Source organism: Ananas comosus, linkage group 19, assembly GCF_001540865.1.
Source record: "Ananas comosus cultivar F153 linkage group 19, ASM154086v1, whole genome shotgun sequence".
Taxonomy (NCBI): domain Eukaryota; kingdom Viridiplantae; phylum Streptophyta; class Magnoliopsida; order Poales; family Bromeliaceae; genus Ananas; species Ananas comosus.
Genome location: NC_033639.1, coordinates 10,240,152 through 10,252,826, shown reverse-complemented (window position 1 = coordinate 10,252,826; position 12,675 = coordinate 10,240,152). Strand labels below are relative to the sequence as shown.

Sequence of the window (12,675 nt, the reverse complement as noted above, 5' to 3'; positions counted from 1 at the left end):
ATGTCCCTATCGTTAGGATCCGTTAGAAAAAAATAGTTAACCTTAGATAAAATGCTTAACCCTAGTTAGTTAATAAGGTGAATTAATTTTTTTACCCCTATTCAATTAGCAGTTGAGATTTTTAGAGGAACATATTTGTGATGATAAAAAAATCATTTCACTTATAAAATAAATAGTGCTTCAACTTAGAAATTTTGTAGGATAATATATGAAAATTGAATGTTATAAAAATACATTTGTAATTTATTATATTTACAGGGATTTGTATGAAATTAATTTTTTTTTATTTGGGTTTTGTATCTGGATGAGTGACGCATCATGTACTCTTTGGATTTACCCAAAGCGTACCCGAATTGAAATTTTTAGGGGTAGAAAAGTAAATACGTGCTTTTGCTCTATTACCAATTTGATTGTGGGGACATTTGTGGGTACATTATGGGGAATTTGCACTTCGCAGGGGCTGGGCAACTTGTTTGCTCGAAGTGGAGCTTTATTTTTTCAGTTTTCGTAAACTAAAATTTTTCATTATTTTATTTTTAAAAATATTAGAATAGATTTTCTTCCGAATTATAAAATAGTTAATGACAAAAATAATTAAAAAAATAACTATTATATTTTTGTATCTTCTATGTGCTATTATAAAAATTTTAGTAAAATAAATTCAAAAAATAATTATAATGTCAGAGTTATTGACTTTCTATAATACCAACAAAAGTGGATAAAAATTTTCTATATAAACTTCAACAATAACCCTTTTAAATCAAAATTAATTGAAAAAATAAAGGCTAAATTACACTTTTGGTCCTCAAAATATACCGCACTCGCGCTCTAGTCTGTAACTTATTGTAATTTTTAGTTGGAACTTTCTCGTCTTGTTAATCAAAAAATGATGTGATAGTTTAATTATTGTCATATTATCAATTAATACTGTTGCATTACTTTTATATAAGCAAATTTATAAATTATTATAATCAGATCTCATAACTCAATTTAGATGATTAAATATTGATATGATAGTAATGTGAAATTAAAGTGAATATATAACTATTGTCGCGTCATCAACCATAATACTATTATTTATCACTTCACATTAACGCCACATTAATATTAAGTCGATTAATTTGAATCATGAGGCTTAATTGAAATAATGTAAAAAAAATTAAAATTATAATAAATTAAAGGGTAAACTTCAAATATCATTCATATGGTTTCGCACTTTCTCTCTTTAGTACCATGTGGTTTAAAGTGTATCAAGATAGTATCCTATGGTTTTATTTTTATCTTTTCGTCAGCTTCTTCATTAATATTTCGTTAAATTATATAAAAAAACTTCAGATGCCCCACCTTGATTTATTGAATATTTACTTTAGTACACTTTAGTTTTAACTTTGTTACTGATTTAACGAAAAAAAATTAGTAAAATCGATAATAAAAAGATAAAAATAAAAGCATAGGACACTAAATTAATACACTTTAAACTACATATACTAAAGTAAACAAGTGTGAAACCACAAAGGCAGTATTTGGAGTTTTTTTAAAATTAAAATTTGACAACCAAGACATTTTTTACTCCCGTAATTTCAAAAATTGAACCGCGAAATTTTCGTACGATGGTAGGTCACTTAAACTAAGGGGGTGTTTGGTCTAGCTTTTAAAAAATGCTTTTCAGGTTAGAAAGTGATTTTCGGCTCAATAAAACGTTTGGCAACCTCATTTTCAAAATCTGATTTTATTTTTCAGAATCAAAAAATTAATTTTAAAGATTCAGAATCAAAAGCAGAAAAAAGCTGCTTTTTTTTATTTAGTTTTCACGGCCAATAAATATCCTTTTCCTCTGGTCCGCTTTTGTTTAGTTCTCGTGTGAGAGTAATTATGAGTTCAAGTGAAAGTGAATGGTGATTGGTAATAACAAGTATAGGAAAAACTGTAATGGGCGACATTAGGCCATTAATTTATTTATTTTTTAACTTACGGAAATGGACGATGAATTAGATTTGCACTAAATGCCTACTTATTATTCTCCTTTTCACTGGTCCTACTTTTTGCGACAATTGTTACATACGCAGTGTCGAGCAAACAACAAAAAAAGGCTCGAAGTACCGACCGTTCCTAAAATAAGTGATAAAGGGTTTAGTGATTGATATCTAAGACCTAAGTTTGAATTCTAGGTGATTCACATTTCCAGCTAAGTTTATTTCTAAATGTAATAAACGAAGCAGGTAGCGTGCTTTTAGTGTAACGGGAAATTAAAATGAGATTAATCCCCCAATATAAAAGCCTCAATTTAGAGTTCCTAATTATTATAGCACTATTACTGTACAAANGTTGATAATCCCCTTAATTATTCCTTTTTACTTGCTCTTTAATTACTCTTTGGTCCAAATAAAGTATAAATTTGAAAGGAAAAAAAAAATGTGTGTGTATATATATATATATATATATATATATATATATATATATATATATATATATATATATATATATATATATATATTTCATCGTACTTTCTCGGCCTCATACAATGCATTCATCGTACTTTCTCGGCCTCATACAATGCATTATGCAAGGAATTTCAAATTGAGTGTTATGCTTAAGGAAAAAACTGAAAAAATAGTTTAAATGAAAAAAAAACTCACGTGAAGATGAGTAGCTTTTCTATTTTTTGATGGACCAGGAATAAATATATATAATAATCAATTTATTACGTGACGTGATTTTACATATGGAAATGAACATTTTTTTTTTACATTACACTCGTTTACCACATATAATATACTCTTCTCACAATTCCAAATTAGACCTAACAACTCGATAACGATATATATTTTACGGTTCTATTGAAAATACAAAAATGTTGTGTTAGATGATTCTCAATATCAAGCTGGTTCTTACTTCTTAGTGCCTCTTTAGCTCAGCTTTTGTTACAAATGTTAATGGGTTGGATGCAGGACGGATTTTTAAAAATTTGAATCTGAATTCGATTACCAAACTCAAAACCCGATTTCGGACTTAAATACAGCTGATTTGTTTAAAAAAATCCATATCTAAATCCGAACGGGATTAAAAACTCAAAACCCAAACCCGCGAACCAGAAAACCCGAACCTAAAATAATTATTTGCCGTTACTATATTTCAAAACATACTACATTAAATCTAAAATTTTAAAATATAAATTCATATATAATATCAAACACTCATATATAATATACAATGCAAAATCAATTCATGTTCGGATTGGAGATAGATAAAATTCATACTCAAATTCAAATCCGTCGATTTTTTATTTTTATATTTGTATCTAAAATCTATATTCATTTAGCATCAAGTAAATCCATTTTATTCGGATTCGTGTTCGGATGAAATTTTGAGAATTCGTACCCATTTCTCTCACCACATCGCAAAAAGTTGGGCCCAACGGGCCCTTAGGGACATCGGCCCAATAGCCCAATAGCACAACTTCTCGGCCCATGAACGGTCTCGCGCTGGCGCACACGTGTTCGAGAGTGGGCCCCACGCCCACGCCTTCCTCACCGCCCGCCACGTGGACCATGGCCTCACACGTGCCAACACCCCAGCCCCACTAGTGACGCACTAGCGCCTACGAACCACACACCACACAAAGCCCACGTGTGTCACTACGTACCCGCACCTGCCCGCGGGCAGCCCCCACCGCCCATCTGAGCCGCGCGCTCCTCTGCCCGCAGAGATCCACGGGCACCCCTGGAACCTCTAAACGCCGTTATCTCTCCACCAACCCCGTGCTAGCCAATAACCGTGCGGTTCTAACGGCCGTTACGTTGAACCGCGAGCGCGATCGAAGATTCTGGACCCCGGCCGCCTCTTCTCTGTCCCTCGTGATAGCTCCTCCCCCAATTTCGACGACGATATCCACATTCTCCTCTCGAATCCCCCTCAAAGAAGATCAAATTGGGTTGAAATTTCTTCGTTTGATTAGGTAATTATCTTCCGATTCACCTATTTTTCATGCAATTTGGTGATTAAATGTAGATTTCTCGTTCAATTCCGCCGTTTTTGGGGTCTGTGGAGCTAGTGGATCTGTTTGTGCTAGGTGGTTTTGGAGGATTTTGGTATGTATGAGTGTTTCGGTTTTGATCCTCAGTAAAGTGCAATGTAGGTTCGAATTTATGGGAATTTTATCCGAAATTACTCGACTCTGATTACCACGATACTTGTATGTATGCCGATCTCCTCCGTATAATAAGTCGAATTGTGTGCTGTTTAATTGGAACTTGTGTTATCATTAATTCTCTGTCGTTGGAATTGGTGCTTATAATCTCGTGTTTAGTAGGGTTTTATTCCTTTTGGTGGATGGAAGGGAGGAAAATTGGGGAATTTGGGGGTTTAGGAGATTGCTGCGACTGTAGGTGTACGTAGAAATTTACGGAGATTGCGAGTAGAAAGGCGTACACGCAGTTGATTTTTCTGTTGAAGATGTGTTTTTGTAGAAGTTTACGGTGTTACTAGAAGTGCAACTCTGTATTCAGTGGTTCATGCAACTAGGACTTCGGCGAAGTTTGAATAGAAAACTCCCAAATTGTTTGTAGATTTAGAGGATCTAATGTACATAACACATTTAATTTCTTCAATAATTTTTCTACACATCAAGTGAAGGCATAAAATAAGAGACTCGATTTAATGGCATGCAACCAAGTTAATATTATTATCCATCTTCTGTTTATGTGCATGTTACTATGGTTTCCTAATATTTTCTTTTTGACTTTGTGGTGCTATGTGTTATTTCCCTTATGTCAGAAATCAACATGTTTCGTTAATTGGAAAACAAAGCATTTTACATAGAGATTTTGGCTGGATAACTAATACAGCTTTTGATTTCTTAATGCAGAGTCAGATTTTTGTAGGAGCAGTAGTCTATATTATCATTGCCCTGCATTATGCTGTCTCCGGTTCCGCTGTAGGGTTTTCGCATGCGTCATGACATCCTCTAATCAGAGTTCATCTGGTACTTTTATCTTTTCTCTCCAAATTCGAAACTTAGCGAATTATTTGCACAGCCTGTGCATCGTGTTGTATCTCGTTGTTTTGGTTTGTTTCAAATATGATGCATTAGAATTGTAAATGTACTCTTCTTACTGTCAAGGTTGTTTCTTGCTGCGGGTAAAAAATGCTCATATCTTTTAGCAGTTTTTTTTGTATATTGTTGTCGCCAATTGCAATATAACTTAGCCGAACTTTCTAATTATTCTGTCGACTGTTGCAACACCATCTTCCTTTTCCTGTGGGGCTTCTTTGTGCTTTCTCTTTTTGTGTGTTCATTTTTATCATTGCTGATTAATTCTCTGCTCTCTTGATTTATTAATTCGCAGATTATAGTGAATCGAATGAGCAACAAAAGCAATCAAACTCTGTGCTTCACAGTGGATCTTCTGCAACTGGACAATATTATCCTGGACCAACATCAGTGCCTATGGAATATATGGTGCCTATCGGCCATATAGAAATGGGGCAAACAGTGGTATTAAAATAACTGCTTCTTATGTCCCTTTTCTGCAGAGAAGCAAAAGCTTATGTCGGGAGTGTATATACTTGATTTACTATTGTGGATTGTTTGCTAATCCTACCTGTAGAATAGTTAGCATCGACTTTTATTTTTGCTTATTTATTTTATTTTCTTTTAAAGATGAGTATTGAAATTTAAGTCCGTCCACTGGGCCTCCAATCACATTAAGGAAGACAAACCTGAGATCATGCTGAAAGTTTTCAGCTGCATGTTATTTTTAATTAACCAACATGCAGTTTGGTGACGTGTAATTAAATTAGTTTTCCAATTTCTTGTGTAAAAGTTGAGTTTAGTTCTTGCATATGAACTTGTGTTTTCGGATGCACGATTTTTTTAGTAGCTCTACAAAATAGGTTTCTCAGCTGATAATAGAAGATAGTGATTCAAAAGTTGGCGGGTTTGGACTGAAGTGTTTGTACCTTTCTCATATATACAGGCCCAGGTTGCTTACCCATTTGTAGATCCGTATTGCAGAGGCATAATTGCTGCGTATGGTGCACAAACTGCGGTATGATTCATTTTTCAACTTCTTAAAATGAGAATCTTTTAAGCTTTACCTGATTTTCTCTTATGGACTGGACTAGAGAGCAATTTATGTGCTTTTCATTAACTGGTTTTTATTGATAAAATTGGCTTCAGGTTTATCATCCTTCAATGGGATTGCCTCCAATTAGCATGCTGATGACAAATGATGCAGTTGAGCCTGTGTATGTCAATGCAAAGCAATATCAAGGAATACTAAGGCGTCGCCAGTCCCGTGCAAAAGCTGAATCGGAAAACAAACTGATCAAATCCCGAAAGGTTTGATCTTTAGTAATTAGTTGCTTCTTATCTTTGTGATCATGTCTCGGCGGAACTCAAGCTCAAGAAGTTCTTGTCTGATACCATGAGAAACACTTATTATCCTCTAAAAGCTTTAGCTACTAAAGAATTATGTCGTAATATTTTGTAAATAACAGTTTCATGTTCTCTTAGATCTCTGATAACAATTTTATTTTCGCATATTTTTCAGCCCTACCTTCATGAATCTCGGCACTTGCATGCGGTGAGAAGAGCTAGGGGATCCGGAGGTCGATTCATTAAATCCAAATCTACAGAGAAACAAGATAATGAGGCTGACCCGCATGAAATGCAGAAGCCACTTTCCATGAATCACCCGAGCATAGACCCCTCTGAGAACAAGGCTAAAGCAGCTGAAGTGTCTGGGTTCGAGAAGTCTCCCTTGAATAATGGAGCTGCTTCAGCTCAATCTACAGCTTAAAGAAGAAGATGATCAATCTTCAATAGAATAACTTGCACCACTAATCCTTGAACTGTTAGCCGAGTTTTAGTTTGGTCCCTGAACTTCTAAAGTGTACACCACACATCCCAGATCGCGCATGACGAGAGGGACTCACCTGAAACGATATAAAAAGTTTGGGATGTCTAATGCGCGCCTTAAAAATTCAGAGGCCAAATTGTATATCCCGCAAAAGTTTAGAAACCAATGGTGCAATTTATTCATCTACAGTTCTATCATGGAGTCATTCACCTTTTATCTTGGCTATGACTCTTCTCTTTAATTTTTTTTCTCCGTGGACAATCGACATGGGTGTATATATTTTAGGTCTGTATTGTTTGGAAGCTTAATAGTAGGGAGTAGCCCTTGATAATTGTAGAGATGTTATAAAGGAGTTGCTTTTTTATATTTTGCAGCGGAGAGGATTTTAGGTGGTGCTAATAGTAATAATCCTTGTAAATATGTAGTTGAGAAACATGTGATGGAATAACTCAGATCAAACATTCATGAACAGATTTATAGTCTTTTCTTCTTCTTTTCTTTTTCTTTTTTTTGATATTTTTTGGTTCTGCGAGAGCTTTTGATGAAAGCAATTAAGTGTTTTCTTTGCCAATTTTTTACTTTTTAATGCTGTTAGATGTAAATGAGGACATTGAATTTATTTTCTCTCTCTCTTTTCACTCTTAAGTGTTGTTTCCTGATTTGTTGATTTTTTTTTCCCTCTCCTTAAGGAAGATAATTATGTACCTAATAATGTATACCTGCGTAAAAACTGTGTTTCACTAATATTGAAAAAGTTCACTTTTTAATAAATTTGACTCCAGTGTATATTGTAAAAATTCAGAGATAATTTTCTATTTTTTAAAACTTTTTAATAAATTTTTGTTGGATAAAAATAGAGGTATAAGATTAGAGCTTTTGTTTTTTTATGACATTATGAACTGTTTTTATTTGTTTATTTTTATTGCAGTGTATGTGAATGCGCCTGTTGCTTAGTTAACGGACTCATTATTATTATTATTATTATTATTATTATTATTATTAAAGAGTAGTGCGTGTTCACAGTTCACAGTTCACAGTTCACACCACCACTTTCAATTTGGAGACGAATCCATCAACGATCGAGCTCGAACCTCTTACGTCGAGCCGGAATTAGACCCACGCCATCGTCGTCTTCGTCTCCCTCACAGAACCTCTCTCTCTCTCTCTCTCTCTAGTCCCAACCCTAACGCCTCCATCTCTCTCCTCTCCCCCTCCCCTCCACGACGACGACGTAGAAGAAGAGGAAGAGGCCATGCACGGGCGCCCACGGAGATCCCCCAAGCCCGAGGACGCCGCAGCGGCCGCCGCCAAGGCCTCGAAACTCCACGAACTCCAATCCCTCCTCCTCCAAAACCACCAAAATCGCATGTATATTAACTCCCTCTTTTCTCCTTTTCTCCCTCTCTCTCCCTCTCTCTCTCTCTCTCTCTCTCCAGATCCACTCATGGAGCAAAAGAGCTCTTGATCGCATATTTTGAGGCCTTATTTGGGAGCCTTACGACGGTCCCTCATCTGGGTTGTTCTTTAGATACACAAAGGAGGCTCTTTTGGCGAGCTCGAAGCTTATCGAGGTCAACCCCGAGATCTACACCGCGTGGAACTATCGAAAGCTCGCTCTTCAGCACAGTCTCAACGGAGTCTCCGATCCCGAGGCCATCAAATCGGCTGTCGAGGATGAGCTCAGAGTGGTTTGGTTTCTGTTCCTTTGTGTGTTTTTTGAACTGGTTTTAAGTATCCACTTGGTTAATTTAGATAAAGGTGGGGTTTTTATTGGGAATTCGTGAAGGTAGAGGCGGCGTTGAGGAGGAATCCCAAGTCTTACGGGGCTTGGTATCACAGGAAATGGGTGTTGAATCAGAAGCTTGCGGAGGTGGACTTCGGGCGTGAGTTCCGGCTTCTGGATCAGCTGCTAAAGGCTGATGCTAGGAATTTCCATGGGTGGAGCTACCGAAGGTAGTTCTTTGATCTGTAAAGGTTCTCTTTTTTGGGAATGTAAAGGTGTTTGGATTGAGTTGATTGGGTTCAGGTTCGTCACAAGGCTGAAGAATGTGTTGGAGGAGGAGGAGCTGGGATTTACTATGGATATGATCAACACAAATTTCAGCAACTATTCTGCATGGCATAATCGCAGGTGTGAACGTATCATTAACATTGTTGTTGAATTTGGTTTATATTAGCAAATGGATGAAATTTAGAACTGTTAAGACTAAATATTGTAGAATACCTTTTCTCAGTATCTGCAATATGCGTTTAGAGGCAGGAGGGAATAATCTTGAATGCGCTTTTCTATCCCACAAAGATGGGTAATGGACCATTGTTCGGATAGGAAATCCAACTTATTCTTCATAATTAGTCATATGTTTGCCTTTTGGTTCTTAGCGATTAGTCGTTTAATTATTAAGTGTAGAGCATTTGCATCAATTCTTTACACTTGTTTTGATTGCATATGATAGTTAGCAAACTGTGGGCCTCATTCAATATTTCTTCTCATATTTTCTTGTGAAGTTTACTATATAATAGCTTCTGCCAGAGGATATCTTATATTTTAGCTTTTTTATAACTTGACATGTGTCCAGTATTCTTCTCTCCCATTTGCTGGGGAAAAAGGCTAATGGGTTCGAGTCAAAGGAGAAGATCTTATCAGAGGAGCTTGAGCTAGTGCGTCAAGCTCTTTTTACGGATCCAAGTGATCAAAGTGGGTGGTTTTATCACTTGTGGCTTCTGGATCAGACATGTAGTGGGGATCAGCTAAAACTAATCTCTTCATGGCCCATTCATCAATCAAAGCTTGTTCTGCCTATAGTTAAGGAAAAAGATAATTGCAATTCCTTTCTATACCCTTTTCAAAGGGAAACCCTCCCAATCGTTCTTTATTTCAATAAACCCGTCAAAGGAATAACTTCATCCACTGTGATGGTGAGTTCGGAGTTGGCCAAGAACGAAGATCTTACTTGGAAGCCACTTTTGGCTTCGAATTTGGGGGAAGCCAATTGCTGGGCTACTTATCTTATGATTCTCGAGGGAAATTGCAGTACTTCACAAACTTTTTCAGTTGAAGTAGAAGTTGGCTGCTCGGAGGGTATTGTGTCAGTTAGTGGCTTGCATTACAATCCTTCGAAGTTCAAATTTAGCGTAGAGTTTGATCATAATGTTCCAGAGCAGGCTCAAGGAAATTTGGCTCAGGAGCCGTTTTCATGGAATTATTCGGAAAAATTCTATTCTCAGGAAAATTCAGATTTCACTTCATTTGATCAGCTAAAGATCAATGATGATGCACTGAAAGAGGATTTAAAGTGGCACTTCGACACTTTGTCTGAAGAGATAACTCTATTTAAAGAGATGTCTGAAGAAAATTGGTTAGTGTTATCATTATTATTATTACCTTTATTTTCATTGTTTCTATTTTTTTTTTTCATTTTTCGGCTGCTTTCTTGTCTGTAAATTATTCGTTCTTTGCAGTAAATTTGTGAAGTTAACATTAGCACGCCTCTTGATTGCATATGATGCAATGAAGTCTCCTGAAAATTCTCTACAACAAAAGAGGAAGCACTGTGAGGAGGCTTTAGAGCTCTTTGATGATTTGATCAAATTAGATCCATCTCATAAAAGGTATTATGAGGACGAACAGAGCTTAGTTCTATTGGATCAGGTAATCATTTCGTATACACTTCTTAACCATGTATTATTCAGTTGATGCTAGGGTGAGGGTGAAAATGGTTTGAGTGATATCTGTTTTGTCTGCCTTTATGTTCGGGTTCAGCGCGACACAGATGTAGATTTCCTTATCCTACATAAAATCCGGCTTTGGAAAAAATCTTTTTGGGGATAGATACATGCAAGTGACTTTGAACTCCAAAATTATTGGACATGACTCTTTATAGTTTTATGTAGGTGGGAAAGCCAAAGCTACAGCAAAGCTTCGCTTTGTGAAGTTTTCTGCTGGAAATATATGTCTTTTTTAAGATGATTTTCTTCCACTAATATTGAGCATGTCTTTGATATTTCATATAATTCAATAGAAGTTTACCATTTGGAAATTCTTTTGAGGTTTCCCAGCTTATTTTAACTTCACTTTCACTCTGCAGGTAACTTCAGACAAAGAGTCTTTGGTGAAATATTGTTGGCAATATGATAATCCAAACTTCTCTACTTTTCGCCGCCATAATTGCTTACAGCTTAGAAGACTATCATTAACACGTGTCGGGTTTGTTGAACGCATGTTGTGGGTCCAGATACTGGATCTTAGTCACAACAAGCTTAGATCAATTGCAGGTTAGATCTTTTGGCTTTCCTGTAGTAAGGTCTCTAAGTGTCTATAGATCTTAATTTCACCCGTTTTAGAAAAAAGGAAAAAAGCAAATAAAAGTAATCCTTGGTTGTTTTTTTTTTTTTTCTTCTTTTTCTTTGTTGACAGGTCTGGAAGCATTGCAACTTCTTATCTGCTTAAACCTAAGCAACAATCAAATCAGCAGCTTTACCTCACTCGAGCCCCTGAAAAGGCTAAGCTCTTTGAGGGTTTTGGATTTATCATTCAATGAGATTGGTGCTCACCCTGTAGACACTACTAGGTACCTGTGCTCATCTCCTTTATCGCACACATTCGATGTAAAAGGAATTATGGAAGTGCTTCAGAAGGATAATATCAATGTGGCAGATCACTGGGAGATGATGCTATTGTTTAAGTCCTTAAATTTAAAGCAACTAAATATGAAGGGGAATCCGGTTTCTAGTGAGAACTTTGGACAGTTGGTGACAAAGATCCTTCCTTCATTACACTGGGTTGATGGTGAACGTGTTCGATGACCGAGAGAATACCCAGGGGCGAATATAGGCTTTCAAAAAACATAAAAAAGACTTATTATTTATACCTGGTGAGTAAAATTATACTTCTAGGGGAATGTATTTGCTGATGAAGATCGATTCTTCTGTGACCTGGATCGATGGTGAATTTGTTCGACGATTGATTTAGACTTTTTGTGGAGAATGTGCATTCTTCTATCTTCTCTTTTTGATAGATAGATACTTTTTTTTATATTTTTTTGAGAAAAAGCCTGTAGGCGTATAGAAATGTTTGCTTTTTATCTGGTCTGATCATATTGTTGTTCAGTTAATGTGATTCAAGAGGGAAGAGAGTGTGATGTCTTTGGAAAGTTTTCATATATCCTATGAATCTGTTATACTATCTAATCATTTGCATTACGGTGTGATGATTCCTGTTAAACCAACACTAGCATCTTCATCAGAATCCGCCTACCAGCTTCCTCAGACTTCTTTCAGTTCCCTACCACAAAATGCTTTGGTGCTGCTTCTCGGAATAGAAAAATTAGCGGCACGAAGGCCAAATGGGCAGAAGCCATTTTCTTTTCATTGCCTGTGAGTGCTCTAACAGATTAAGTTAAAGCTATAGTCATTCATTAGAGTGTCTTCATTTCATATTACCTTCTCATTTTTGTCTGTTACATTCGGTGTCTGTTTGGCCCTGCTTCTGCGGGGAGGTGTGTGGCTCATGCAGTCTCATTTCAGCAGTTTGCTGTAGATTATGAATATGCAGTGCATCAGCAGTGCAGCGATGGGTCGCGAAGTGGGGGTCACATGGTATTGTACTCCGTAATCTTTATCAAACTGTTTAATAGCCCGGCGATTTCGAATTCGAATCAGACACGAATTCCCAACCAAGCTACATTGTAAAATCAGTCCAATTGATGCTGATGTTGATGATTGCACTGCTCAGTTCGACAGATAAGATCAACCATCAATGGGCCTTAATAAATTATTCCCTGAACCAGGTCCACCGTGTACGATGTTAACCGTGTAC

General features: G+C 36.4%; 2 protein-coding genes across 2 annotated transcripts; both read left to right on the top strand.

Annotated features, from left to right (window-relative positions):
- LOC109725126 (nuclear transcription factor Y subunit A-7-like) lies at positions 3,776–7,351 on the top strand. The gene is made up of 6 exons (XM_020254203.1): positions 3,776–3,955; positions 4,865–4,981; positions 5,346–5,494; positions 5,976–6,047; positions 6,179–6,340; positions 6,552–7,351. The coding sequence occupies exons 2-6, from the start codon at positions 4,954–4,956 to the stop codon at positions 6,798–6,800; spliced, it is 660 nt and encodes a 219-aa protein (XP_020109792.1). The 5' UTR covers positions 3,776–3,955; positions 4,865–4,953; the 3' UTR covers positions 6,801–7,351.
- On the top strand, positions 7,897–12,047 carry LOC109725125 (geranylgeranyl transferase type-2 subunit alpha 1-like). The gene is made up of 8 exons (XM_020254202.1): positions 7,897–8,228; positions 8,389–8,548; positions 8,647–8,813; positions 8,887–8,991; positions 9,437–10,216; positions 10,320–10,509; positions 10,946–11,132; positions 11,275–12,047. The coding sequence occupies exons 1-8, from the start codon at positions 8,113–8,115 to the stop codon at positions 11,661–11,663; spliced, it is 2,094 nt and encodes a 697-aa protein (XP_020109791.1). The 5' UTR covers positions 7,897–8,112; the 3' UTR covers positions 11,664–12,047.